General features: G+C 34.5%; 1 protein-coding gene across 1 annotated transcript in view; it reads right to left on the bottom strand.

The window, feature by feature from the left end:
* PCLO (piccolo presynaptic cytomatrix protein) overlaps positions 1 to 25,538 on the bottom strand; it is a 384,943-nt gene that overhangs the window by 107,458 nt on the left and 251,947 nt on the right. Inside the window, exon 10 of the mRNA XM_082398709.1 lies at positions 11,042 to 11,167. Within this exon, the coding sequence (XP_082254835.1) occupies positions 11,042 to 11,167 (126 nt within the window). The remainder of the gene's footprint in view (positions 1 to 11,041; positions 11,168 to 25,538) is intronic.

A 25,538-nucleotide genomic window follows, 5' to 3' on the forward strand; every position in this document is an offset into this window, starting at 1 on the left:
TCAACACATAACAAATGTTATTTGATGGAAAAATTCTATTCAAAAAGTTCTGACTTACAGTAAACAGAATGTAATTTCAATATATATATATAGATATAATATAGTATATACAACATATTACAATTATTGATTTTTCCATTAATAAACCAGAGTTGTTTAAGAAGACACCTTAACAGCAATATCTGCCAAATAATAGAGAAAAAACTCAGCTATTTTCCCTCCAGCTCTTTAAAATTCACGTAGAGAAATTATTTCCTCTAATTCAGAAGCAAACATGATTAACAACCACAAAAAATAATGGTAACATATTTTAGATGAATTACACAAAACTTTCAGATGTATACCATCTAATTATAAGATGTCTTTTTGATTAAAATGAATAAAATTAGATCTATTTCACTTATGTTGATCGTACCAACATGGGACTTTGTGTTTTTTTTTTTTTACAAAGTTATTTTGACCACTTTTTCTCATTTTATCTTTACAGCACTTCAGTAAAATAGGTAGGGTAAATGTAACTATTACTATGTTTACAGATCTGAAATCTGTTTTAGAAATTATACTGAGTGGTAGTTCAAAAAGCCAGGACTCCTGATTCCTCATCTACGTTCAAGAATATTATTAGCATTCTGAGGGCTTAATTTCTGTTTAGGTTGTATGACTTCTATTAAAGAATGTATATTTATTGTATTAATTAAAATAAGACTTAAGACTTGAATGTTAAATGCTCTGTAGGTTTGTTGTATTATGTAGAGATTTAAGTTTTTAAAAAAAACGGTGGAGTACCTTTTGGCCTACTAAATTTGAATACTGTGTACAGGAACAAATGAATGAACATATTGAGGTCATTTTCACTGAGCTGAAATTGAATATACATGTTGTATTAGTATTTATAGATATATGATATAATATCATTTATCTCCACATCCCCTGTTCCCACCTTGGTCTGAACAGCCACATTTCATGCCTGGATTATTTCTATAGCATCCTAACTGCTCTCCTTCCTATTCTTTACTCCATCAAACTATTCTCCTTATAGCAGTCAGAGTGATTTTATTTAAACGTCATTCAGCTTGTGTCAGCCCAGTGCCTTCTCATTTGACATTAATAGAAGCTGAAGTCCTTACACTGACCTACAAGATGCTACCTCTGTTACTTCTGTTACTCTGTTACATCGGTTACTTCCTCTGCCGGAAATTCCTGCTTTCTTCTCTCTCACTCACATCCTCACTCACTGCCAGCCACGCTGGCCTCGCTGCGGTCTTATTATTCCTGGCACACACCAGGCAGGCTCTTGCTCTGGGCCTGTGCCCTTTTCATTCCTCTGCCTATAATACCAATAACTCCAAGTTCACTCCTTCCTCTCTTTGGGGGCTTTCCTCAGTTTTTGCCTTCTTGGCGAGGCCTTCCCTGACATCCCATCTAAAATTTCAACCCTACCCTCCTATATGGCATATCCACCCTCCTTGTTATCTTTTTCTCCTTAGCACTTATTACCATTTATTATGTGATACTTATAGTAGGTTTTACTTTCTGTCTCACCTACTGAAATGTATGGTCCATGTTTTCTTCATTCATATCCCACAGGACCAAGAGATGTTGCTCTATAGAGCATGTATTTACATACACACACACACACACACACACACACACACACACACGCACACACACACGCTGGAACTCAGAAAACTCAAGCACCATATATGACAGTGATGGGGATCTAGTAAAAACTAGAGAGTAGCGGCTTCCCTGGTGGCGCAGTGGTTGAGAATCTGCCTGCCAATGCAGGGGACACGGGCTCGAGCCCTGGTCTGGGAAGATCCCACATGCCGTGGAGCGGCTGGGCCCGTGAGCCACAATTGCTGAGCCTGCGCGTCTGGAGCCTGTGCTCTGCAACGGGAGAGGCCGCGATAGTGAGAGGCCCGCGCACCGTGAGGAAGAGTGGCCCCCACTTGCCGCAACTAGAGAAAGCCCTTGCACAGAAACGAAGACCCAACACAGCCATAAATAAATTTTTTAAAAAAACAAAAAAAAAAACAACTAGAGAGTAAAAGAAAACAAAAGTAGCCTAAGAGGAAAAAAAAGCAATTTTATTTTCTTCCACCACTCTTAGTGTAACTTAGTATATATATGAAAAACCGTTAGTCTGATATGAAAATCTGCATTCCCACAGAATATTCTTTCTGCTCCAGCCACGTCACTATATCTGGAACATGGCTGTACTCCATCACTATAAATAAGTAAAATATGAACTATGTAAAAAATTAACCAATGAAAGAGATAAAAGCCTAAAAAGATCTGTTTCAGTTCCTGGAGAGTTCTTTGCCCTCAGGAGCTTACAATCTGTTCTTAGACATTACCTGAAAGTTACCTGGAATTCTCTGGGAGGGGAGGAGGCGTATCTGTAACCCACACTTAGTTATGGTACTGGTTCTGACAGAAGCCTGCAGAATCAACCAATGTATTCTGCATTTCTATATTTCTCTTACTGAAACTAGAAGAATATATACATTGCCAAAAAAGTTATTAAACAATGGGTTTTCTTTCCGTAAATACATCTTTCTCCTAGTTCTTCAGGTTTATTTTATATTTTTGCTCATTCAGACCCTGACCAAACTTTTCCTCCACAGTGAATATCCTCTATCCACTGTCCTTCTAGGCTGTAACCATCTTGAAAGCAAGGTGGAATTTTAGAATGATAGAATTCTAGGATATACCTGTAGAGTAGTTACTGAATAAACGTTTTGACCCATTTACATTCTTTATTATTTCCCATATTCCTGATATTCTCACCTCTACTCCTTCCTAACAACCTTCTTTCTGAACTCCCTTTTTATCACCTCCATCTACCTTGTCAGTATATTACTGCTGCATACCAATAGGTTCTTACAGTTCTGCAGTAAGCACCTCAGTGTTCTCCCCCAATAAGAAACAACATCTCATGCAGGGATGAATTCAAGTATTGTAAGGCCTGAAGCTCATGCAATTTTAAGAAAAAAGAGAAAATTATGAATACAAAATTGATACAAGTGAACATTTGTTAAAAGGACAAAATAAATCACAACAAATTACAAAAGTTAAGAAGCTGACAAATGCCACAAACATCACATATGTTTTTTAACTTCCTGGAGCCTTGTAAGGGGCCTGTACAGGTGAGGAAGGAGCCCCGAGACTTAAGGGTCATGATTTATCCATTCTGATTTCATTCCTTCTTTCATCCTCTGTAATTAGTCTCACATTCTTAATTCTAGGGCTCACATTTCCATTTTACGTAACATACACAACTTATCATAGTACACATACTACTGTCTTGCTTCCTCTTTCCACACCTTAGACTGTACGATTCTTCTCAAGGTTCAATCTCTCCCCCGCATCTCTTCAACAGATAAAAGTGTCTCAAAAGTATGCATTACAGAAGGGTCTTGTGGAGGGCCCCTTACACTTAATGCTGAACACCCAGTGAGTTTCTGTGATGTGTCAACGGCCATAAAAAGGAGTTGATGAGAAAGATCAGTCCACACACTGGGTGCCAGACACCTGACATCTGACACCTACGCCACGATTCTATTCACTAACAAGATATGCTTTCCGTGACTTACAGACCATGAGAGTTACATAAGCAGATATTCATTGTATGTATTCATTGTATGTATACATTGTATGTATGTCCATAGACTTTAATCAGACATGAAATTAACAAATTGAATTGCTAAGAAGAAAAACTTAGAAGGCTTTTTATAAGACTAGCCAAAAGTATGGTTTTACGGTTAGGAGGTTATATATTTACATGGGACATGACTTAATCACTTCAGGTTTTAAATTTTTAAAAAATTTATTCAGGCCTAATAAATACCTAAAACGATATTCCATTATAGTAGAATACCTCTAGCAGATCAATGCTCCCTTACAGGAAGCCTGAACTTTGTGAGATTAACTGTCATCTATGAAAATAATTTCGTCTATCCTTAACAAAATAGTTTCTTTAGTTAGTCTAGTTCTTTATAGTTAACTAAGCATGAGAAATACGTCAGCTCCTTTCATACTCACAGTCAACCCCATGAGATAGGTCTTGAAACCTCCTAATTGAAACATCAACCCATCCAGATGAGATAAAAGGAGACTCAGAGAACATAAACAACTTGCCTAACATCATGAGGATGACATTAATTCAGTCTTCTGACTTCAAATCTGTGCTTTTTCCATTAGGAATATTCCAAATCTCTGCAGTTCAGAGCTCAGACCTGACCATGGTCAATTATCTACGCATGTTCAGATAGAGGGGACGGAGTTCAAGCTTAAGTAGCACATACTATTCTTATCATCAACGATCTCCAAAGTAAGTACCATCTTTTCACTACGTCTGTGAAATACTATATCAAACACTATATTAAATGTTTCTGACACATTATTTGTAAACCTGATAACAATTTTGCAGCCACTATTATTATCCCGATTTCCCAACTGAGAACACCAAAGTACTAAAAGTTAAACAACTTATTCAGGCAAAAAGTACCAGAGCTCAATCTAAATCCTGACGTGTCTGACTCTAAAAACATTCTCTTTATATAATGAAGACCTTGAAGCACTGGCTGTTTGAAGATTTGTTATAGCTACTATTAAAGACAGTTCAGCATCCTTGCTTCCAAAATAACAACTCCAAGTTCATATACACCAAAATGTAGCCTGTTATGGCATACTGATTAGACAAATCCAGAAATTTAAAAACAGAAACAACTGTTAATCATTAATCAGTATCACTTGAACATACATATACATTTCAAGGTATACCACTCTTATTGATAAAAGCAATCAAATTAGGAAATGGAGTATTATACATACTAAAAAATGTGTTAAAAAAAGGGCAATTATTTCATTTTCTTGATGTCCCTATCGGAAATACTGACTCAAATATAATTTCCTCTGATTAATTTCAAAATAAATGGATAAAGAAGAGAAACATCTTTCTTTGTCCTGGCAATACAGCTAATCATTAATATGTAAGTATGATATCACTGCATCTTACAAATAGTATATTACAATCTACCAGTCCAGGTACCCACAATTTATATTCTTTCTTCCCAGAAGATAGTTTCCTAAATATTTTTTAGAAAAATCCTTGTATCAACAAGAAATATGATCTTGTGCCATGTGTACCTGACACACTATCTTGCAGGAATTCTGAGAAATCTCATGCTAATGACCAATCCGTACCTCGTAATCCCCCTGGAACAAGAATAAGGAAGCTCACTCATCTGTGTGGTGTGTTTCCTGGCCTCCAACTCTGATCACTGCCATGCCATCTGTAACATATGCCAAAAAAGCATAAGCAGAAATAGAGACTTTCTTGCCTCGGAACATTATCCTTTAAGTCACACAGGAGTGTGTCCTCTACTGGAATTAGCTCTTCTACCATAGACTTCTTCAGGACAGGGAATTCCAGAGGCGAACTTCTAAAATCAAAACCACCATGCCAAAAACACCTAACCTCACCTCCACTCCAATCACTGATTCTCAAACATAAATCCAACAACATTTTCTTGCAAGAAACCCTGTCAGTTCATCTTTAAGAGGAGCTAACTAGCCAAATCAATATCCCCTACATTGAGACAACTAGAAACTGAGAATTTGGAAATATCCGTGAACTAGAATTTATGCCACAGGTACATTTCCTCACAGAATAGCATATAGACAAACTAAGATAAACGAATTTCTTTACAGGCCTACCTACTGGCCTGGGAGAAGGTAATTTTCCACATAGCTCTCGCTAAATCCATAAGCAAACATTGTATATCATTGGTTTTAACTTTTTGCTCTCCTAGTCTATGTTCCTACTGATTCATTAAGAAGCTTCTTGAAGCTACATACAGAGCTTAACACTATATTTCTATCTTAGCTCCAAAGAGCGTTCTCCAAACAAATATGATTTTATTATCAATAATAAAGATATAATTTATCTTCAAAATACTTCAACTAAATTGATTTTCAGCTGGAAAACCTAACAATATAAACAAATACCTGTTTTTGGTTCAATGGCTAAAATGTGTTTAGTTCTTATGGATTCACTGTTCTCTTATGAAAACTGTTGAAATATGAAAGGTATCATGCAGGTAATATATTTCACAATTATGATGTTACGATACACAATACTAGGGGAAAAATCATTTGGAGAATAAGTTCAGAAGTCCAGCGATTAAATAAACCTTAGAACCAATGGTATGCACATAAAGGACTAGGTTTGGCCCATTATACTTCCTAAACAAACTTTTATTTTATTTATATTTTCTACTCTTCCTTTTCTGGAGATATAAAATTGTTGTAAGTTCATATAAAATGATACAACTTGTTAATAAGTTTAACAATTGCTATGTGTTAATTTTTTTTTAATGTCCTAACGTACTTTATTGTATTGATTCAAAATACAATGATTAAGTCTCTAAGAAGAACAAAGGTCCAGCATTGTGAACCCATGGAAGACTCAAATGGATAAGACTCAATATCAAAATTTTTTTTTTCTAAATTAATCTATACCTTCAATATAATCACTACCAAATTTCAACAGAGATTTTCCTGAAAACTGACAAGCCGGTTCTAGAATGTATATGCAAGACCAAAGGTCAAGAACTGTCCCAAGAGGATTTTGAAGAACAGCAGTATGGTAGATTACCTACCATATGTCAGGACTTAAAGTCATCATAATTACAACAGTGTGACACTGATGTAGGGATAGACAAATAGACAAGTAAGCTAGAACAAACATCTCATAAAAGACCCACACATGTACAAAAGAATCAATATATGACAGATGGGGCACTGTAGATCAGTGGGAGCAATGATACACTCTTCAATAAATGGTGCACAGGCAACTGATTATCCATACTGATGGGGGAGAAAACTAAAATTTCTAGTCAGAGCACGATAGACTAAAAATAACTTAATTCTATGTCTATAAGGACATTATAAAAGAGTACGATTTCACAATTTTTAGAAGGAAATATAGGCTAATATTTGAAGACTTCAGGGTAAGGAGAATTTCCTAAATAATATAGAACATTTATAAAACTTAATAGAAACAAAATAAGCCAACTATGTTAAAATTTCAACTTAAAAAAAAAAAAAAAGACAGACACTAAAAAAACAAGCCACATACTGGGAGAAGGTATTTACAGCCTACATACTTGACAAACGATTATAACCAGAATACATGAAGATTCTCTAAAATTCAATTTAAAATACACAAACAATCCAAATAAAGAATAAGCAAAAGAACAGGCAAATCACAGATGAGGAAAACCCAAGTGCTAACAAGATTAGTAACATATTATCATACTCAACATTACTGAAGGTAAGGTGAACGAAGAAAACAATGGCCTATCATTTCACATTATATTTGAAAAAGAAAATGTTGAGAAAGAGGAACAAGGATATAAAGGAATCAGAACACTAATTTACTACGGATGAATGTAAAAATAGTGTAACACTTTGGAGAGCAACTTGGAAAAATCAACTACTGTTGAAGAAACCACACAACATTCTCCCATATTATTTAATAAGATAGTCACTATAACCCAGAAATTGAACTTTTTCTAAATTTTTTTGAACTTTTATTGTAGAAGAAACTTCTGTACATGTGCAAAAGGAGACTACTTCAAAAAATTAATTACAGCATTGTTGGAAATAGTAAAAAAAAAAACTCATATATAACCGAAATAACCAGAGAATGTTTAAATTAAACTGTAGTAGAGACATACAGTAATAGAATTCTGCCCTGAAGTGAAAATAAATAACTAGAGCTACATTTGTGTACATGTAGCTACGTATACCACTTTAGATAAAACTCATAAACTCTGGAACTAAAAACAGTGGCAAAAATACACGTAAACTATCATTTATATACAATTTCATAAACAAGCAAAATGAATCCTTATAAAGTTTATGAATACATACATAAAACTATAAAGAAAAGCAAGTGAAGGGTAATCTCAAATTAAGTCTGGTGGTTTATTTTGGGCGAGTAAGAGAGGTTTGGGAGAGGAGAGGTGACTACAGGAGGCTTTAATTGGATTATAGGTACTTATATCTCCTAAAAATATGAAACAAATAGGCAAAATGTTGAGACTTAAAACAATATGGTGAATACATGGTTGTTTGCCATATTATTCTCTACAGCTTTTTTGTACACTCAAACACTTGTAATGAAAATTACAGGTCAGTGCCCAATTAAGTGTTAAACTGCATACATCAAACCATGAATGCTGAGACGCTCCCCCTGCCCCACTCCCATCCGGGAAGGCAGAACAGAAGATGTGTGATGTTGAGCTGTGCATCCCAATAGATGAGAAATCTTATAAGGCAAATCTTTTAAGGCAGTTTTCCTGATTGTGGAGGAGGCCCAGACTAAGGAAAATCACATCCACTTTCAACGAATTAGCAAACATCAAACCCTGCCTTCCTGTGTTTACTGTGTAACGGAGAAATGCAACCAGTGAGTTGCTTCAGTAAAATTTTCCAAGATTGAGAGCAAAACCCACTCACCATTTAAGTGCAAATGAATCAGAAAGAGACGTGTCAGGCAGCAAACATTTCCATGTAGGACTTGCTATTTTGAGTTTAGATTTTAATCTCTAATTTGAAACTCATCTGTTTTGTGCCCTTCACCCTCTCTCCACTAGACAGCCAACACAAAGAGGAGATTCTGGACTGGTGATGAACCCAGTAGACAACTGTAGATTCTGGGTTCTATTGGCAAAAACAGGATCTAAATATTGACAGTCAAGATAGCATCGTGAGTCTAGTAGAAATACTACCAAGAGTTGTATTAAAGATTTATGTTTTAAGAGAAAATAAAGTAAATCTGGAAATCATAAATAACAAATTATAGGTGTGAGTTATGTAACAACTGGACTCTAATCAGAGGATCTATAGTCATAGAGAGGCCTGGCTTAGCACTTGGCAAAACTTTGGGAGAATTAATAAATAATACAATTAATAAAAGTAAAATCTTAAGTCACATGCACATAGCTTTTAATGATTTCCTACTTTACCCAATGAAACAAACTGCAAAACTATTAGTTCCAAAAAAGATGATGACTTTAATGGCAGTCTCTGAGTTTATAAAATCACAGATGTAATTTTAGGTTCATTTCAGTTTTCTTTCTTGAATGAGTTTGAATTATATCTATTATTAATTTAGGTGCATGAACTTGAAAATGGCCACATAAGCTACCAAATGCAAAGAGCATCACTTCATCACAAAGCGCTTCACTGAAATTGTACATACAAATTATCCCGATTTGTAGCATTTGCTGATTTTCATGGTGCAAGGACAAAGAAGGGTACGAAATTTTATCTTTAAATTATTCGAGTATCTTTGTCAACTATATCAGGCACAGTTACTGTTGCAAATTTTATTTTAAAATAAAAATAGCATATTCATTTCTTTCTGAAGTATGCTATCAGAAAGCAATCATATCACTCCCATCCTTACAAACAGCCCTCAATTCCTGTATCTTAACTAGACTGCAATACCAACAGAGTAGCATTTAGGCATGATAAGATTAAAGTCATAGAAAATTCAGAGAGACCCAGTGTTTGCTCATAATGGTTATTTCTTGATTCATATAGTCGTTTCCTTCATTTAGCTATCTGACTAAACCTCCAATTTTCCCTGTTGTATGAATAGCATTAGAATATTTTTAATAATATGCTTTCAGTTATATATGTGGTGATGTCCTGGTAAACTGGCATTCTGAAAATCAACAGGCAAATAAATGAACAAAAAAGGCCTGATTTATAGCATTTGCCTATTTCCATGTTGTAAATACTCTCACCATGGCCAATTCAAGCTAACAACGTGACGGTCCTGAGTGTGAAGTTGGGAAGAGATATTCAAAACATCTCTTAGTGAGTTGGGCAAGCTGCTTCCAGCAGAACACTGTGATGAATAAATATTGCCTCAAATTTGTGTTTATTCGAATTGTCTATCAAAATATCTAGGGATATTTTTCGGTAGGTTCCAATATATTTAATTTAAGACAATGACAGGGAATAATCTTAACATAATTGAGTTTTAAACAATAACAGGCAACATTTTATTAAACGATGAAATGACAGAAAAATGCTTTCTAAATAACATTTAATTTAGGATAAAAATAAAAGGATAGACTGAGGCTGCTTTATGATAAAAATATTCGTGGTAAGCAATCTCACTGAAAACTTGTAAACTATATCTATGTTAGGTTTTGGAAAATGCAAATGACCACATCATCTAATTAATGAGTGAAAATTATCATTGTGTATCTTGAGAATCAAGCTGTAACCTTTTACTGAAAGAAACATCATTTTATGGCCCATAAGACACATCTGTAAAGTTTATTACTTTAAAATGCTTTATGATGTAATGAGGTGAATAGAATAGTACCTAGCACGGGAGTTGGCAATCTTTTTTCTCGAAAGGGTCAGAGAGAATATATATATTTTAGGCTTTGTAGACCACACAGTCTCTGTTGTGAATGCAGTTCTGCTATTGTAGTGGGAAAACACCCATGTTCAATATGTAAATTAATAATCCTGGCTGTGTTCTAATGAAACAATGTTTACAGAAACAGGCAGCAGATGGATTTGCCTTGTGGGTCATCCATAGTTTGCTGACCTGACTTTAGCATGTACTGAGTCATGTGAGATGTTTTTATGGTTCTGATTTCAATATAATTTTTCCTGGTGTTTATGAAACACTAATCCTTTTAATCAAAGTGTTTTTTAAAATATAATATTGCCCCAGTCAGTAAAAAATCTTGACTAATTACTGTTTCTTAAACAAGATATTCCCATAGCAATCCAACTGCCAAAAGGACAATGCAACTGAAAATAAAATGAATATAGCTGTGGACATATCTTCCTTTATATTACTATACCAAAATATCATAATCAACCATAAGGAGAGTTTTTCCTAGACGGTAAAAGAAGAGAAAACTTTCATATCAAATTAAGATATATTTAATATGAGCACATTCATTTTAATTTACTCTGAAATCCTTATTCTTACCTTCTACAAGTTTCCCTGTCTGTTCTGCACTTCCCCCAGGAAGAATGTTGGCGATATAAGCTCCAATTTCTCCGCTATGTCCAGGGATTTCTTTACCACCCACAATTCTAATTCCTAATCCATTACCTGTATTGAAAAATTAGCAAATTATTAGCAATAAGTTAAGAAGGAATAACAGTTATCACAAGTTATAAGGTGCACAAAAAATGGGTTCTGGTATCTAGAAGTTAACTACAATATGAATATTGGAACTGCATACCAATATCAAAAGAACAATATTCTGATTTCAATAATAGTTGATAGGAAAGAGAACTTTCTGAGATCTTGGTAGGATCTATAATGATTAATCTGATATTAACAAATAATTTTTATTTTAGGCATATTCAGTAATATAATAAGGCTCTATTTTGATCAGATATTTTGTAAAAATTTTGTATGAGGATATTCCCAGTGTAAGAAATTCCACAGCATACAATTCATTTATGAAATCAAGAAGCATTTAACTTACAAAAAGATAGTAACGGCTATCATAAATTGAGAAGACACAATCTAAACATATATATGACTGCAATTGATGAAGTGAAAACACGATCATAACTTATGAATTATTATTCACATTTCAGCCTTAACTCATAAACTAATACTGTTTGTGCATTTATATGGCACTTAGTACAGGGACAATAAAAGCATTCTTGATTGATGAGCAACTGAGTAAACTGTTCCTTATTCCACAGAACAGATTTTTCTGTAATTAGCCACATGGAAGAAAGATGGAGAATGATTACTGTGAGAAATCTAATTGAGACAGAAATAAACTGTTGATATTTTATCTTTTTAAAAAAATAATCTAAAAATTAGCTAGTGTATACAGCACCAGATATATTTTTGTTGCAAATGTCAAGATTTTAAAATGAAAGCACTAAAAGAAAGCAGAATTCTCCATTACTGAAGACACAATTATCTCTTTAAAATAAACTTCATTCCATTCAGTGATTGAAGTACCACTTTCAACTCTTTCAAAATCTCCAAAATTAAAAGCCAGCTCTCTTCCAAATCCTGTTCCCTTCCTACTTAACTCTTCAAAAACCATCCTTGTAGTCAGCAACAACACAGTCCAAACATTCAAAAAGTAGTAGCTGAATTATGGAACCCTTCTTCATTTATCTAGTAGGGATATATTTTGGTAGAATACTGTTTCTTATTTCTAGGTGATGTGATACTTCCAAATGAATTTCGTCTTTCCTTTTCTTCCTCCCCCCCTCCTTCCCTTCCATCTTTCCATCCTTGTTTTTCCCCCCTTTTCTCCCTCTCTTTCCCTAGTACCCCCACCCCCATCCTTACCCCCCAGGCCTACTTTTACAACAGAGCAAGTGTTCTGAAAAATGTTTTAGCCTCAAAACAAAAACAAAAACGAAACAAATTTACTGTGTTCTACAAGCGGTTGTCAAGGGTCAGAGTTAAGTAAGATACTAGCTCTCTCTGGCCCCACCTGTGGAGCTTTTCTGTCACAAGTTTCTTGGTTCAGTGTAACTGTTCTTTGTAGAGATTAATTGACGATACAAGCTGAACATAACTGGATGAATGAAGACTATCATCTACTATATGATTTTTAGTCTCAACTAAGCCTGGATAGAGACAGTTGATTTCTTACACATTAGCCTTTAAAGTTTCACCAGGACTGATTCTACAGTAAGACATTAGATAGATACTAATAAAGGGTAGAAGATGAAGAAAAGTTATTAACCACTCTACATTCAATTAGGTTAGCCTATGTTTTTTTTTAGTGTACTAAGACATTTTAGAAATTACAAAATGAGGACTCAAAAATAGCTGGTCATATTTAAAGGGTCATTCCATGGAATTTATCTGAAAAAACAAAACTAGATTCTTAATCTAAGGTTTGGTTTCACTTTCCATGGTTGAATCACTCACAAGTTGTAGTTCATCACTTATTAAAGATTTCATAAAACCCACACAGATACTGAATTTCTAAGTAGTCAGTATAACTACATCAATTTTAAGACATGGTCAGTCTGAGATCCCAAAAAATGATTCATGAGCTCTCCTTAGTGTAAAGCCATAGTTTCAAGACCTTGCCTTATATCAAAATCTATCATAATTTACGCTAGACTATAGTGGAGTATATAGGGTGCTTGTGGCATGGGTCCTAGTTCTTTCTTTTTTTAATTTTTAAATTTTACTTATTTATTTGGTTTTGCCAGGTCTTAGTTGCAGCAGGCGGGCGTCTTAGTTGCGGCTCGCCAGCTCCTTAGTTGTGGCACGCGAACTCTTAGTTGCGGCATTCATGTGGGTGGGATCTAGTTCTCTGAGCAGGGCTCGAACCCTGGTCCCCTGCACTGGGAGTGCGGAGTCTTAACCACTGCGCCACCAGGGAAGTCCCACTTATTTCTTTTTAAGCTTAAAAATTAGAATATAAATGTAGCTCATAAAAATAATTTCAGCCCTATATAATATATGGTGCAGCCATATGCTTGGAAACTACAAAGAGAATTGTTATACCTTGTAAAGGTATAGCTAAAAAGTAGAACTTCAAAATCTATTAATTAACATGTGACTATTTTTAAAAATTTGATTATAGTTTCATTCTGTAGATGACATTGTCTTGAGGATTAAGTAGTTGGGTCCTTCATGTCATTTGATTTTTAGTGACCGAGTACACTCTAAAACCCTGTAGTAAAGGATCTGTGACAGGAAATCACAATCATATCTATCTTAATAAAGTAGCATGACACAATAATTATTTAATTTTGTAAAATACAGTTTTATGCTAGTGAATTGAAAACTTTCTAAATATACTTGATAAGCTTCAGTGTCTTTGGTAAAATGGGAGTAATATATAGCCATGAAAATACTATGAGAAATGAGATTTGATATACAGTTCACCACTGAACAACATAGGGATTAGGGGTGCTGACCCTCTGTGCAGACGAAAATCTTCATAAAACTTATAGCAGCCTTCCGTAGACAAGGTTCGTCTGTATACTCCGTTCCATATCCCTGGATTCAACCAACCATGGATTGGGTAGTACTCCAGTATTTACTATTGAAAAAATCTGCATATAAGTGGACCCATGCAGTTCAAACTCTTGTTGTTCAAGGGTCAACTGTATATAGAAACTACTCAGGCATATAGTAAATTTTCAAAAATTACTTTTCCTCTTGTTGATGTTGCTATGGTGGCTCCCACTGTTTTTCACGTATACAATAAAGTAGCATAGAAATATTAAAAATCTGTGAAAGAAAAAGCAAGGTAGAAAATAACAACCCAGGAAAGATAACATTTTTTCTTTATTTTACAATAGTTGCTTGTATCCTAATTTGGATGTCATAAGTACGAATTTAATTTACACAATATCTAAGAATTTAAATCTGGGCATTTTGATTTAACATTTCTATAGTTGTGCTTTGATATTTTATGTATTGAATGCAGATAAAATGAACAAAGACACTTCTATAAAGGTAAAACACCTCAGCTCAAATCTAAAAAGCAGAATGACAATAAAAGAGTTGATAAACTCAAGAAGCAACATTAATTTTTAACTGAAATGCTTAAATCTAAATGGTCCTTGATAACTGGTATTTATATTATCATTGTTTTCAACTTTTACAAATTTTTATCCACATAAACTTATTTTCTTCTCTGCTTCTATTCCATCTAGAAACATTGCTAAAATGCTTTCTCAGTTAGATGCCATGAAAATGCACTGGTCTTGCTCTTGAGTTCACAGTATGGTAGAGTAGAGAGGCCAACAGTTACTATAATGAACATAGGAGCTTTAGGAAAAGAGATCACAAAAAGTTAGAGTAATTTCACACCATATAAGCATAAATGTGGTTAAGGAAGTCTCATAGGGAAATCTGAATTTCTGAAATCCATTAAAATATATAGGAAATATTTATAAAAAAAGAGAAGTTCGATGATAAAAGTAACAAAATCACTAAGAAAAAGTATTACTGTATCTTGATAACCTTAGGATGAACCTTAGGATTTAAATGCATTGGTGTTTTCAAGTGTATGTATTTTATAATTATGGGATCAATATACTATTATGTAGTCACTTCTAAAGTTCTGGTCCAAGATGGCAACATAGGAGGCTCCTGAACTCACCTTGTCTCATGGATACATTGAAATATACAGCTATACATGGAGCAATTCCCACTGGAAAAAATCCAGAAACTAGCTGAGCAACTCCTACACGTGTGGTGAATGAGAAAATACCCACATCAAAATAGGTCCTGGCATACCCTCAACTACTGGGAGCTGTTAAGAACAAAGAAGGCAGCTTGTACAATCACAAAGGTTTGACAGACAATCAAGAGTTTGGGCTAGGCAGAATGATAATGTTTATCTCCTACACAAGACCACTCCATCAAGATTGGGAGAAATGGCTGTTTTATCCAATGCACAGAAACCAACACAGAGAGTCAAGGAAAATGAAGAAACAGAGGAATACGTTCCAAATAAAAGAACAAGATAAAAGTCTAGAAACAGACCTTAATGAAATAGAGATAGGTTATTTACTTATAAAAAGTTTAAAATAATGGTCATAAAGATGCTCACCAAGGGAGGAGAACAGTGCAGGAACAAAGCATAAAGTTCAACAAACAGAAAATATGAGGATATACCAAACAGAAACTACAGAGCTGAAGAATACAGTAACTGAACTGCAAAATTCATAGGCCAGTTCAACAACAGACTAGAGAAGTGAAAGAAAGGATCAGTGAACTTGACAGGGCAGTGGAATCCATCCAAGTAGAGGAGTAAAAAGAAAAAAGCATGAGAAAGAATGAAGGTAGATTAAGGGACTTAAAGGATACCATCAAAATGAAAAGGCAACCTTCGGAATGGGAGAAAATATTTGCAAATATATTTCTGATAAGGTGTTGATACGAAAATATATATTAATAAATAGAGAATTCATACAACTCAATAACAACAAAAAAATAAACAATCTGATTGAAAAAATGGGCAGAGGAAATGTATAGACATTTTTCCAAAGAAGACATACAAATGGCCAACAGGTACATGAAAAAGTGTTCAAAATCACTAACTATCAGGGAAATACAAATCAAAACCACAGTGAGATGTGACTACACACCTGTTAGAATGGCTTTTACCAAGAAAAAACAAGCATTGGCGCGGATGTGGAGAAAAGGGAACCCTTGTGCATTGTTAGTGGGAATGTAAATTGGTACAGCCACTATGAAAAACAGTAAGGTAGTTTCTTGAAAAATTTAAAAAAGAACTACCAAATGATCCCTGTTTCCCACTTCAGGGTATATATCTGAAGGAAATGAAAACAGGATATTGAAGAGATATCTGTACTCCCATGTTCACTACAGCAATACTCACAGTAGCCAAGAAATGGAAACAATATAAGTATCCATTGATGTATGATTGGAAAAAGACGTGGTACATATATACAATAGAATACCGTTCAGCCATGCGAAAGAAGGAAATCTTGCCACTTGGGACAACATGCATGGACCTTGAGGGCATTATGCTCAGGGATATAAGCCAGACAGAGAAAGACAAATACTGCATGGTATCATTTATATGTGAGGGAAAAAAGTCAAACTCATAGAAAGAGAGTGGTTGCCAGAGGTTGGGGATGGGGGAAATAGGGAGAAATTGGTAAAAGGGTATAAAGTTTTAGCTATAAGTTGGAAAAGGTCTGACTGGTGACTATAGTTGCTAACACTGTATTTTATTTATTTTTTAATATTTATTTATTTATTTATTTATTTTTTGGCCACACCGCACAGCACGCGGGATCTTAGTTCCCTGACCAGCGATTGAACCCACACCCCCTGCAGTGAAAGCACGGAATCTTAAATCTGATAAGAAAGTAGAACTTAGTCTCATACACAACGTATTCATAAATCAAATCACCACAATGTACACTTTAAATATCTTATAATTTTATAAGTCCATAATAACTCGACAAAGCTGAAATAAAAAAATTAAAAAATAAGCTATGCATAAAATAAACATGAGCATACTAAGGAAAAATCTTCACATTTGCATTTAGATTTGCAGTTTAAATCTACTTTAATTTTACATGTTTATTAACATGTTACATTAAAAGCTCTGATATTTTAAAGTCTTATAAAAATGTCATTTCTATTAAAATAACATGAAAATATTATAATTAGAGCATTAAGTGTGGACAAAACTAAAATACTTGTCTCATTTCAACACTATCATGTTCTACATCTAAGCATCAAGGAAAAGCAAAATTTTTATCAGTGAACATACTATCTTATGAATAGTAGTCTTTAAATCAATAGAGTTTATTATTCATAATAAAATTATTACAGAAAGAAGATACACTGCATAGTTTAGTCATGTCATTAGTTGGGCTGAAGAAGAAGAAAGATTGTCTCTATACATATTAATGTTAATGAAGTACTAAGGATAATGAAAAAGTCTCCAAAGGATAGTTCAATTAAATCTATTTTTATAGTTCATGTTAATTATATTCCTGCATAAGGCTGTGAAAATTTATTTTTACACTCTTGCACCGACTAATGTTATCAATTACCAAGTAAATATTTAGGAAAATAAACCAAATTATATTAAAAGTCCATAATCATTTCCTTTGTATGTCTTATCAAATGGTACATTAATTCATTAATATTTGAATATGAAGACCTAAAGAATATTTCACTATTTGTTTAACTTTACTTACTTTCGCTCATTATAAGAAAAACATTTCTACAAATACAACAAAGTATATCAATTGCCTTATTAGCAATCCACACTTGACTGTTTCCAGAAGCATCAAAATGGCAACACCACATTCATGCCAAATACAATCCAACTCTAAGTCTGGGCATGCAAATTACAAACTCAGCTATTCCCATTAGCTTTTTCTAATCCAGCCAACTGCTGTATAACATCCTTTTTCCTAGTCTTAAATATGTAAACATACATGAAGAATTTGAAGTGAACACCTTATTTCACATTTCCACGAACAAAAGTTCACCGCTTGTCTTTTCTATTGTAGTTTGAATAACATTAAGGTAAAAATGTTGCATGGGATTCAAAGCATGTATAAAATGCTATTCACACTTACATCATACTGGATGAGACGGGTCCAAATTGGCCTGCCATAAGACTGAAATAGCCATTGGCATGGGAAATAAGGAAGATAAGTCATGGCTATACATCAAAAGACACTGGTATTTTGGATTTGTTGAGCAACACCTTTCAAATGGCAGATGATGTATGTACTGATAAAGTATTTTTACTAAAAGGGCATAGGATTTCCTCTTCCTGAAATGCTTCAGAAATAATTCTTATGAAGAGTAGTTCTCAGGAGTTCCACATCATAAATGCACATTTCATTCACACAGTAAGATAAGGATTTTTCCTTTATTTTAGCTTATATAAGTCAATTGCAAAGTTACAAGCATAAAGACAAAATCTGAGGGGTTTGCACAATACTCCTATAAACGGTAATTAAAATAAATTTATTCCCTGGAAGCATCATGCTAATTTTCAAACAATATTACAAAGCTATAGTAATTGAAACAGTATGGCACTGGCATAAGAACAGACATAATGGAACTAATGGAACAGACATAATGGACTAATGGAACAGAAGAGAGAGCCCAGAAATAAACCCACACAAACATGGTGAATTACAACAAAGGAGCCAAGAATACACAATGGGGAAAGGACAGGCTCTTCAGTGAACGGTGTTGGGGAAGCTGGACAGTTACACACAGAAGAATGAAATTGGACCACTGTCTTACACCATACATAAAAATTAACTCAAAATGGATCAGAGAGTTGAATGAAACCATAAAATTCTTGGAAGAAAACACGTGGTAAGCTTCTTGATACTGACCTTGGCAATGATTTTTTGGATTGACACCAAAAGCAAAAGGCAACCAAAAGCAAAAATAAATAAGTGGGACTACATCAGACTAAAAGGCGTCTGTACAGCAAAGGAAACCATCAATGAAATGAAAAAGCAACCTACTGAATGGGAGAAAATATTTGCAAATCATATAGTTGATAAGGGGTTAATATCCAAAATATATAAAGAATGCATATAACTCAATAACAAAAATAAAAACAATCCGATAGAAAAATGGGCAGAAGATCTGAATAGACATTTTTCCAAAGAGGACATACAGATGGCCAACAGGTACGTGAAAAGCGCTCAAAATCACTAACCATAAGGGAAATGTAAATCACAATGAGATTTCACCTCACACCTGTTACACTGGCTATCATCAAAAAGACAAGAAATAACAAGTGCTGGAGAGGGCGTGGAGAAAAGGGAACCCTTGTGCACTGTTGGTGGAAATGTAAATTGGTGCAGCCATCATGGAAAACAGTATGGAGGTTCCTCATAAAATTAAAAATTAATAAATTAAATATGATACAGCAATTCCATTTCTGGGTATTTATCTGAAGAAAATGAAAACACTAACTTGAATAGATACATGCACCCCCGTGTTCACTTCAGCATTATTTACAACAGCCAAGATATGGAAGCAAACTGTATCTTGTCTATTTATAGATGAATGGATAAAGAATATGTGGTATATACACACAATGGAATATGATTCAGCCATAAGAAAGAAGGAAATCTTGCCATTTGCGACAACATGGATGGACCTAGAGGGCACTGTACTAAGTGAAATTAGTCGGACAGAGAAAGACAAATACTACATGGCATTACTTATATGTGGAATCTTAAAAGAAAACAAACAATCCAAAACAACAAACCAAAACAAGAAAACAATCAAACTCAGGGATACAGAGAACAGATGGCAGTTGCCAGAGGCAGGGGGTGGGAGGGCATGCAAAATGAGTGAAGGGGGTTAAAAGTACAAATATCCAGTTATAAAATAAGTTAAGTCATGGGGATGTAATGTACAGCATGGTGACTATATTAATAACACAATATTACATGTTTGAAAGTTGCTGAGAGAGTAGATCTTAAAAGTTTTTATCACAAGAAAAAAAAATTTGTAACTGCGTTTGGTGATGGATGTTAAATAGAATTATCATGATGATTATCTCCCAATATATACAAATACTGAATCATTATGAGGTATACCTGAAAGTAATATAATATTATATGTCAACTCTATCTAAATAAAAAAATATTCCATTTAGCAGTACTTAGGGTCCAAAATGAACTGATTCTTTGATATGAAAGTGGATGCTATGAAGTGAGAAAATAGGGTCAATTTATAGATATGGCTTTGATACTGACTTGTTTAGATACTGATCTCACTGATGGCAGACCAGGACTTGGGGTAGGGTCATCTACTACACGTGTTAAAGAAAAACGTTGTACTGGGAGATGCTTATGTAACCCTATGATGTCACTGGAAAGAAAACAGTTTACACTTATTTTAGGGTAAAGCTATGATGTGCTTTCCCAAATGATAGTTTTACTTAAACAAAAGATAGTAGGAAGAAAAATAATATCCTAATTCAAAACAGAGTATTAAGTGTTCCTTTTGTACTTCTGAACATAATAGAGATTGTGCAGACATACACTATTGACTCGCAGTGAATTATTTCTGTATAAACCACACCCTTTGAGTCCATGTGCCTGTGACTTGTTTCTAACCAATAGGACCTGACAAAGGTGATGTGATAGTCACCACCATGATTATATTATGTAAGACTCCATCTCAGCAGACTAGAATGAATCTTCTGCTGGTCTTGAAAAAAGTAAACTGGGATGTGTGAGGGGGACTGAGTGGTCCCCAGCTGACAGCCTGCCAGAAAATGGGGAATTTAGTGCCACAACTTGGAGGAACTGAATTCTGCCAATAACCTCGTGACCCTGGAAGAAGATCCCCAAGCTCTAGAACAAAACACAGCCTGGGCAACACATAGATTGCAGCTTTGTGAGATCCTTACCAGGGCACCCAGTCCATGCTTAATTTCTTAAACCATGAAAACTGTAAGATACTAAATGTGTGTTGTTTTAAGCCATTAAATTTGTGGTAACTTGTTATGCATCAATAGAAAATTAATACAAAGATGAAAGTTGTATTCTGAGTCTTCTCTGCACAAAATATATCGTGACCTTATCTTGGTAGCAAAACCTGTGGAACATTTTGTTTATAGTAGCTACCACAGTGATTGAGCAGCTATAGAGGGTAGGAGATAAAGGGAAAATAGGCCATGAATAGATAACGTTTTGCCTTTCATAAACGAAGAGGAAGAGATTTGTGTATCAGTTCTGCAATGCTGGGGTTATGGTATAATATATGTAGCAAGTACATGGCATCTAGGCTGCACTAAATATATAACTGAATGAATAATGAATGGATGAAAATTGAAATGCCTAATTTTCCCCAAGCGGGGCTGATGCATCAGTGACAGTGATGTTAAAAATAATAGATTCGTATTGTATTCTGTTCTTAGAAAATGTCTGTAAAAGTATATTAACTCAATGAATCTTGAAAGTAAAAGAACAAACAAGAAACCCTCTATTTTCCACAAATAAGATAAAGTTTTGTGAGGTTTAGTGCTCAAGACAACACCTAATACATGGCAATGCTAAAGCAGAGCCCAAACTCTTAGTCCAAATAAATAAGTGGCTTAGTGATGAGTCTCCTGCTGGGTTAGGGCCAGGGAACCTGGTTTGGAATCAGAAAGGGTGTGTTTGGGAGCAGCATTTCCAGCCCTTCCCCTTCTCATTCAGTTGCAGAGGGGAGAGTGATGAGAGACATCACAATCAGGCCATTAAAAGGAGAAACTACCAAGATATAAAAAATGTTGGGGAGTCCGTATCTCTCAGTCAGTAATGAGGAGAGGCAACATTTCTGGCTTAGGCAGTTTGCAGATTATACTGTACCATTTAATCTGAAGCTGTAACTGATTAGTTGGGACAGATTGTGCTCATTTTATCAATATAATTTCCATTTTTCCATTGATGCATAAATGTCTGTGACTTGTTTAGATCTTTATCAGACATTACAAAGATGAAAGTGTTACTTTTTAAGTATTACAGATTTTATCATTTTTGTATTTTACCATTTGTGTTAAAAAGATGAATGGCATATACATATCTGTTAAATGAATAAGTAGTTAATACTTACATATCTTAGTATACAAATCTATATAGAAGAAAGTATATACAGGCCTGGTAACATAATAATATTATAATTACCACTATTTGGGGGAGTAGTTGAGAAACTGATTTGGAGAGCAAAGTTCTGAATTTGGTGAGTCACTTTAGGGATACTATAAATAAAATCCAGGTGTCCGTATTATTTTTGTGCTACAGGCTAAACCTGTTCTCATCGAAATCAATTTGCTTTTGGTGAAGGAGGTATTCAATGAAGTTCAACAGCTTCTACTGTCCAGTATATATCAGGGAATATTTTTCACTAAAGAGTTATTTAATATAATCATTTTGGTTATATTCATTACTCTATTTAAAAAACTGTTACTACTATCTGTAATGGAGAAGAAACATTATATGTTGTTAGGTGACCAGGCTAAGAATAAACATTCCACTGAAATTGTGCTTTAAACAAAAAGTGAGCTGCTTTTATTTATTTTCATCTAGCTTTCTACTACATCAGATTTATTGAACTTTTAGTTGTCAGATGTCTCAAAGTATATGACTTTGAACCAATGAATTCTATTTGGTGTCTCTACCTTGTGCCAACATTATTTTATATTTAATATATTATTTGTTCCTAATCTCTTCGGTATCATCTTCAGGGATAGAAGGAAAGAAGAAAGTAACTAACATTTCTAGAGTTTCTCCTATTTGTCTTATACTATTTTTTGTGTTTTTTAATCATCTCTATAACTTTTCATGTTAGGTACTATCCATACCATTTCAGGACAAAGCAGCTGAGACTAAGGAAGGTTAGAAACTTACCTAGGTTGGCTAGCAAGTAAAAAAGCTAATATTAGAGCCCATTTTCTTCTTGAGTCCCATGTCCTTGTTCTTTCTATATACCTTTGCTCATCGCTCTAATTGTCAAGAAAATATTCTGGAAGATCAGTATAAATCCTTTCTCCTTTAACTGAATCTCATTTCTTATTACCTACTTTCCATGGCCCATTCATATACATTTTACATTTATACACTTATATTTAACATTAGCATCACCAATTTATCCTCCTTAACCTGTAGGTTAGACATCTTGAATGTCTTCACCGTCTCCTCACAGAATCAATGATTAGTTCCTTTAATTTTGCTTTATTAAGAAAAACAGAAAAATATGTCCAGTTAGAAGCATAGCCTATAATGTCACTTCCTTAGCAGGAACACACTTCTACAAGCAATATTTGTCTTGACAGATGTCAGGAGAAGTGATGATGTGAATGAGGAACTAGTGCTGACAGTAGATACTTCCTTTGTCACTGAGGAAATGCACACAAGCTTTCACTAAAATGTACCAGGAAGAAACTGTGATTTTAGAAGAGATTCAGTCCAAATAGTATTTTATTTCTATAGTTGTATACTTTGTTTATTCCTAAAAATAATTTGAGAGGCTTGCAAGAAATTATGTCATACATAATTTGGACTCTTGCTAAGAATGAAAGAGAAAAAGCCATCCTGAATAGGGAGGGAGAAATCTGGGGGTCAAGGCACCTTCGCAGAATCTGCTCAGTTTCCCAGAACTTGCAGCAGTTACAATGGAACACATATGTTTCCAAATGGACAGTGACACTTTTTCTTCGTATTCCACAAGAAACAGAAGATATGACAAAATTATTTTAACTTTCTAAGACTTGACCTTAAAAAAAAGTTTTCTTATGAAGTGTTCATGTAAATAACATTGGAGGCATGTTAAGTGCATGTCTGCTAAAATTTATCTCAACTGCATGAAGCAGAGTTCACCACATTTTTGCCTCAGTTCCCCTTTATTTTATATACCACATGTGAGGACAGCAGTGCAGTCTCAAATAAAAGTGATCAAACATCTTTATTTGATCACCTGGTGCACCTTATTTCATTATGGTTAAGCTTCTTTCAGAATTCAGCTTTGAAGCAAACAAGACAAAACCATGCTTCAATGATTTCAATGATACCCATACCACCTATCAAATTAAATTCAGATTCTTTACTTGTCTGGTCCACCATGATCTGGCCCTAACTTTGGTTCCTTTTATGTACTCTGTGTTCTATCAAAACAAAATGGAAAAAAAAAAAACCAAACAAAAATAATCTGTCTTCCTGCAATGATAAAGTCATTGAAAAGAAAAAAACAGCACTAATTATGGTCTAAGGCCAGAAATTAAGACTCAGTATTATGTGCTGCCTCATGAACTGGTCAAATTAGCAGGGTCTTAAATGGTCTAACCATAAGATCCCCTCCCTACTCTGGTGGATATAAGGACCCCTAGCCAAACAGCCCTCCTTATCAAGGGGATCAAGTACAATTTCTGCTTATCCCTGAGCAGCTGGGTTTCAGTTTCCTCCAAGTCTAGGAAATTATTCAACCAAGTCAATCATATCTTCCTTCAAGAACCAGGGGCAGTCCAACCTTTTGATAACTAAAATGTTGGCCTTCCACAGCTGGTTGTTTACTCTTTTCCTAAGTACAACCCCCATGTGGCCTATATATTTTAAGGAAATAATGAATATCATGGCAGCATTTTTTCACTGTAGTATTGTGGTGTTGTTTATAATACTGAAAAGGGGAAGACAGCACAAATGTCCAACAATTGAGGAATGGTTGATGTAGATGATTAAATATCTACAAACATGATAAAAACAAGTAATTAAATTTATGTTTATGAAGAACTTTTGATGTAACAGGAAAATGTCTTTGTTACGCAATTTACACTATATTAAAAATATGTATGTAAACTACTTTACAATATACTCCTAACTTTTACTGTGTGTGTACATGGGTATAAACAAGATAAAAAGGAAAGAGAATATAAATTGTCAAATTACGATGGCTTTTATTTTCATCTTTATATTTTTCACTACTACCATAATTTACTGAGGATCGATCGCTGTCTATCCATCCATCCGTCCATCCAGCTATCTACACATACACAACACACATACGCACACCCCCCCCCCACACACACACACACTCATTTTACGTATACATACACAGAAGAGAGCTGAAAATGATACATGCATTTAGCCATTTAGCTACTGGTAGCTGAAAGCCAGATGGGAGGTTTGCCTTTTAGATCTCTAAAAGAGGAAAAAGAAATGAAAATCTTCAGGAGAAAATGGGGAAAGATGTGTTCTCTATATCCTATTGATAAAATTCTTTGAGCAAATGAAGATATGCAGTACAAAAATTGTACGTGTACAAACATGTACCCGTGGTTTGTGTCATATTTTAATTTTCATTAGACAGTCTCATGTATTCATTGTTTCCTATGTATTAGCTCCACTTCTTCAAGTGTCTTGCAAATTCTTGGAAGCAAAGTGGTCACCACAGACTTTTCCCGTATCTGACTCATAGCTAGGTTAAGGTTGAATCTATATTCAATATGAACTAT

The sequence above is a fragment of the Balaenoptera borealis genome (assembly GCF_965194805.1).
Source record: "Balaenoptera borealis genome assembly, chromosome: 7".
Taxonomy (NCBI): Eukaryota; Metazoa; Chordata; class Mammalia; order Artiodactyla; family Balaenopteridae; genus Balaenoptera; species Balaenoptera borealis.